Raw genomic sequence first — 6,138 nt, forward strand, 5'->3', positions numbered from 1 at the left:
AATGTTATTCTTGTTAGTGAAAGCAGATGGAAAAACAACGAGAAAACCAGAAAGATATATACAAAAGAAATCTGTTGTCCTCACCGTTTGTCTCCTTCTATAGGTGAAGTTCTTCCAGAGCAGCAGACCCAGCTGAGTGGAGACAGACATCTTCACTCGGGTCCCTCTTCACTCTCAGCTCTCAGCTCTCAACTGCAACGACACGACGGAGGAGCGCAGAGTGAAAAAGACATCCAGCAGCGAACAACAGAGCAGCTCAAAAGTCCAGGACAAAGTGCAGCCCTCCTATCTGACTCTCTGCTTCTCGCTCACGTCTTCGCTTTTCATCTCTCCTCTCATGACCCGATTTAGGGAAGGCTAGCATTTTCTTTTTCCCATAATTCCTAGAAGTGGTGGACCTTGTAGTGTCAGAGTATCATCAAGCAAGGAATTTCACAGGCCATTAGGGTCTCTGGGGTAGGTAGCTTTATTCCTAATGGCCGTGTTTGATCAAAGAGCTTCATTTAAAATGCACAGATTTGCTGGAAGTCAAGGAGAGAATCGGTGGCCTTGCTCTATGCTAATGATTCTATTCAAATGCGAAAAGGGTCCAGACATTCTTGAGTGATCTTCTAATGCTCACATTGTTTTCACTCTCTGTATCCTTTCAGTGATTTAATCAGCTATCCCCAAACAGATATGATCAGGTTTGTGTCAGATGGGATAGGATGGAAACAAAACTTAACCCTGTAAAGCCTGACATATGAAATAATATTTAGGGGGGGAAAAAACATGCATGTTTTTGTTGAGTATCATATTTAATACATCAGGCTGGTTGGCTCATATACTGTAGTGTGATAGTGAGAATATGGAGCTCAGACTCAAGGAGGAAAAACACCTCAGTTTTATTCAGAGGCTCAAACTGAACAAAAATATGCAATTGGATGCAGTTGCTGATATGTATATGGCCAAAAAGTAAGATGAAATTCTGATATCAATGAGATCTTTGTAACAGTATAGCAGACTACTTAAATGCACATATATATCAGTTGTCACTCTATCTATGTCTCATAATAATAATATGTCTTAGTAAGGTGATATTATAAATGCTTAGTTTTATGATCAAAGGTCTGTAGTTTTTATTGGGGGGGGGGGGGGGGGGGCATAATGTAATAAAAGTCTCAAAAGCCTGATGTATCATATTTGATACTCACATTTTAACATGACATATGGATAATCAAGTAAATCTAAGTTGCATTAGTCTAGCAAGTGTTCATCTTGAAATATTACTAACAATATAAGTTTTTCCTATGTTTACTTTATAAAAATCAGTAAAGATTTCACAGCAAAAAGACATGTGTAGCATGACCTGAAGGAGGACATTTTTTGAATTGTACTAAAAGGCCTTTCGCTTGCTAAGTACAGTAGGCTTTATGGGGTTAATCGTCACCCTAAGGAAATCAAATATATCTATAATATCTCACTTCTTTCTCCTACGCAGCAATGAGATATACTGGACACTTTTACTTTCGAAAATGACTCTCACAAGACAAATCAGATATTTCCCATCAAATTTTCATTGAGATCAAATGATCTGACCTGCTATCCACATTAATTGTATAGCTCTATACAACAATTGACACATTTATATGTATTTTCATCTCTTGTAAGGAGTTTTAGGAGAGGCATCTAAGAAATTGTTACCCACAATTTTACTACTGATGCAAAACGCAAGTTTTAGTGTACTCAATACCTGCGTCCCAATTCAGAGGCTGCATCCTTCGAAAGCCACGAAGGTCGGACTGAGCGTTGTTAAATGGGACGGTCTAGCCTACAGAGGACTGTAGGCTAGACTGTATTTTTTTTATATTCAACTGTCTAAAAAATTTTTCACCACGGTCCATTTCTGTATAATAAATATAACTATATATAATCGCATCTTAGTAATATATAAGTCAACATTTGAACTGCTTTAGAGGTTTTTTTCTTTTATTTCTAAGTTGGAACCTAATGCTTACGTTTAAAAGTGTAATTAGGCAATTTCTCTCAAAAAAATCTCTTGTCACTGGTGCGCAATGAATTCTGGGGTGGGAAAGGGGTGTTGTGTCCTTCATTGCATGGGAAACAAAGGACGCATTTGGAGGCCACATTTAAAGGAACCTTCAATTTGGGACAGCCTTTGTCGCACCGCTGTGATGCAATCGGCCTTCAAATGCGGCCTTCGAAGGATGCAGTCTCTGAATTGGGACGCAGCTAATATGTACACTTCAGGCAGATCCACAGAGCACAATGCATCGTGTTGTGACGGCACAGCAGATTATGCTTCATTTACCCCGACCCCACAGAACTCTTAGTGTATGGTATCAGAGTTATTTTGACATTTAACCACATTATATTTGTAACTACCTTAACCTGACTGTTTTTACACAGTTATAGTTTTGTTACACAGTTATTGTATTGTTATCATTTTCGTTTGTGAACTTCTTTATATTTTCTCTAACAGCCCAAACATACTATAGAATGGTGCATAAAAAAAATCATAAGGAAAAATACTGTAAATAATAAATCAGCTCCTTTGTGGATTCCAAGTGATCAAGGGCTTAAGGCGTTCCATTTAAACTCATTGCAAGGTTTCCGCCAGTAGTGGGCACTGGTGCAACGTAAGCAATGACGTACAACGGCGTGAACGAGACAGAGGGAAGTTAGCGAGGAAAATTGGACTTAAGCGTAGCCATTGAATTACTCGCTCAATCGATTCATTCGCTCAAGTTTGAGTGACATCAATTAATACTCAATATCAATGAAACAAACTCTGCGTATTGCCTAAAAAAAGTTATGACTGCAGCATTGACTCTTAAAAAGATACTAATGTAAATGCATTTGCTCCGTGCTGGCCAGGGCATCGTGAAGCTTTGCCACACAGATTTTGAGAACTGGCCAGCTAAATAAAACAGGTGGTGTGTCAAATAAGTAGACTAATGGGTAATGTGGGAGCAGACGCGAGGTACATTCATACTTCCGATATAAACACTTAGTGAATTTCTCTGGCATACTATGTCTACACAGAAGGAAGCCTTGTCTAGGCTCTGCCCCGGTAGGGTTTATGTCAAGCCATTAGTCTGGTTGATGAGAAAGAGATTAAATAGATGCAATAAACGCTTTAAGAATCAGTACAACTGTGGCAGCGGATGACTATTATTTAATTTTTTTAATGTTTTAATTAAACTTCAAACAAATAAAGTCAATGTACAGTCAGAACTGCAATAATATACATAGAAAAACATGGGGGTGGGGGGTAAATATTGTCAACAGTAAGTAAATATATTAAAGGACTGGCATGTGGATGACTATTCTGTTTGGTTGACCAATCAGTGTAAAGGGGCGTTTCATTCCCGCCCACATATTTTGGATTTATTGTTTTTCCATTTGGGAAAAAAGAACAAAGTGATGAAAACAAGAAAAAAAAAAGAAAAAAAAAACATACACGAGATGGGATTCCCTACCTGGGAATCACTTCTCTTGTCATAAGGAAATCTATAACTCATGTACGAATAACCAAATTAAGCATGTATAAACAGTGGCATTGAATACACATAAGAAAATAATATTTCTCTTACAGAGATTAGCTCTGTGTGTTCATGAGAAGGGTCGAATAGGCTATGTAATAAATGAACGGTGTATTTGTCTTACCGTTTTGAAGACAAAAACGAGAAAAAAATTTATCCGAAGGTAGGACCATGCACCTTTGTCTGTCTGGTTCACTGTTCTAATGTTTCTGTTCTCAAATAGCAATCCTGATCTTTCTGGCCACTGATAAAGAACCACAGGTTGTCACTTTTGCTATTTTCTGTTAGCCTTCTGTTAGTTTTTTTTAAACAATGTCAGATTTTGTTTCTGAATTTGTCATGCAATATCAAGTGTGTGTCGCATAATTTCATGAAGCATTACTTCGATGGGAGGAAAAAAAAAACTTGCCAGTAGACTGAACTTTCATTCAACCATTTCTTTTGACAACTTTTACTCTCTCTCCCTCTTTATAAATTCTAAAATTTTGTTGTTATAGCGCTTAGCCTAGGCTACTATTTGTATTGTTTTCAATTTCAATAATACATCTAAAACGTTGCGTTTGCGTTCATTCTTTAAAAAAAACATAAACGTTGTTAAAGAAAACGAAGCATAAATGTATCTTACCCAGATGTATCTTCTTTGATGGACATTCGCTGTAATCCCTATGAATCAGATGTATATTGATTCACTCCGGTGACGCCGGTGGTGCTCGTGCGAAGAAGCATCTGAAGATTTTGAAGTGGTTTTATAGCGCATCCGCTCTGAGCGCCGGGGTTACTGTCGGTCATCCAGTGTACTGCTCCTCTACAAGAGGAGCCCAAAACAGCTCTTAAACTGCATAACTGCTAACATCTGCTGTCGAATGAATGCTATGAAAACAATGCAGAGGGAAACGTGCCTTTTCCACTGTTTATTGGGAAACGATGACATTTTGTTTGCTTTTTAATAGCCATTAATAGCGGAATCCAATTTGAACTATTTATATAAATACTTTGCCATCATCTGTATTATTTAAAATTTATATAGTATTTATATAGTATTAATACTTTACAAAGTATTTATATATTTAGATGCAGTCTCAGGGTCTTGAATGCAGGCAGAACACTTGGCTCATTCCCTTTCACTTTTCACTTCAGTGAGATCCATTTCTTTGGAAATGGTTGATGGGATGTGATACTCTATGTAAAGTGTATGTGTGTGTGTGTGTGTGTGTGTGTGTGTGTGTGTGTGTGTGTGTGTGTAAAAACCTTGGGAGAAACCAGGCTCAGTTGGGGGACCAGTTCTCCTCTGGCCAAAAATGAGGTACCTGAGATGAACAACACCACATGACATATTACACCGTGTCATGGTTTAACAAAAACTAGGCCAAAATGGAGAATCCATGTGTGACGAACTACACCCTTACTGTTTCCATAGGAATTAAGAGAGTAGCAGTCAGGCACTTCTAATCAAATGTCTTTGATTAATTGATCATCAGTGAGTGTGATCACCTCTATAAAAGCAGAAGTTTTGTCTGTTTGCTGGTCAGGATCATGCATGTGTGTCTTCACAATGCCAAGGAGGAAAGACGCCATGATCTTAGAGAAGCAATTGTTGCTGCCATCAATCTGGGAAGGGTTATATGGCCATTTCCAAACAATTTGAAGTCCATTATTCTACAGTGAGGAAGATTATTCACAAGTTCAAAACATTCAAGACAGTTGCCAATCTTCCCAGGAGTGGACGTCCCAGCAAATTCACCCCAAGGTCAGACCGTGCAATGCTCGGTGTAAAACTGTAAAAAAACCCAAGAGCTACACCCCAGACTCCACAGACCTTAGTTAGCATGTTAAATGTTTAAGTTTATGACGGCACAATTAGAAAAAGACTGAAAAATGATGGCTTGATTGGAAGGGTTGCCAGGAGAAAGCCTATTCTCTCTAAAAAGAACATGGCAGCACAGCTTTGCAAAGTTGCATCTGAACAAATCTCAAGACTTCTGGAAGAACGTCCTTTGGACAGACGAGACCAATGTGGAGATGTTTGGGCCATAATTCACAGCGCCACGTTTGGCAAAAACCAAACACAGTATATCAGCACAAACACCTCATACCAACTGTGAAGCACTGTGGTGGAGGGGTGATGATTTGGGCTTGTTTTGCAGCCACAGGAACGCGCAGTCTTTGAGTCGACCATGAACTCCTTTGTAGGCCTATACTAAAGTATTCTAGAGTTAAATGTGAAGCCATCTGTCTGACAGATAAATCTTGGCCAAAATCGGGTAATGCAACAGGACAATGATCCCAAGCACTCCAGCAAATCTACAAAAGAATGGCTGAAAAAGAAAAACATCAAGGTGTTTCAGTGGCCTAGTCAAAGTCCAGACCTCAACTCGATTGAAATGCTGTGGCAGGACCTTAAGAGAGTGTGAGATACTGATAAAGTCATATGGAAAATTATTACTTCAAGTTATTGCTGCTAAAGGTGGTTCTAAAAGCAATTCACGAGTTCACACTTACATACAATTTGAGGGGGTAAAGTTTAATGCGTATTTGGCGTGCTGTCCGGAGGGAGACTGCTGAGTGTATATATACCTCTTACCATTGATTGCTG

General features: G+C 38.7%; 1 protein-coding gene across 1 annotated transcript in view; it reads right to left on the reverse strand.

Moving 5' to 3' along the window:
- abca1b (ATP-binding cassette, sub-family A (ABC1), member 1B) overlaps positions 1–4,275 on the reverse strand; it is a 36,056-nt gene extending 31,781 nt beyond the window's left edge. The window contains exons 1-2 of the mRNA XM_084430117.1: positions 4,171–4,275; positions 85–192 (exon numbers count right to left, since the gene is read on the reverse strand). Of these exons, the coding sequence (XP_084286243.1) occupies positions 85–150 (66 nt within the window). The 5' untranslated portion in view covers positions 151–192; positions 4,171–4,275. The remainder of the gene's footprint in view (positions 1–84; positions 193–4,170) is intronic.
- Between the last annotated feature and the right edge of the window lie 1,863 nt (positions 4,276–6,138).

The sequence above is a fragment of the Rutilus rutilus genome (genome assembly GCF_951802725.1).
Source record: "Rutilus rutilus genome assembly, chromosome: 14".
NCBI classification, from domain to species: Eukaryota; Metazoa; Chordata; class Actinopteri; order Cypriniformes; family Leuciscidae; genus Rutilus; species Rutilus rutilus.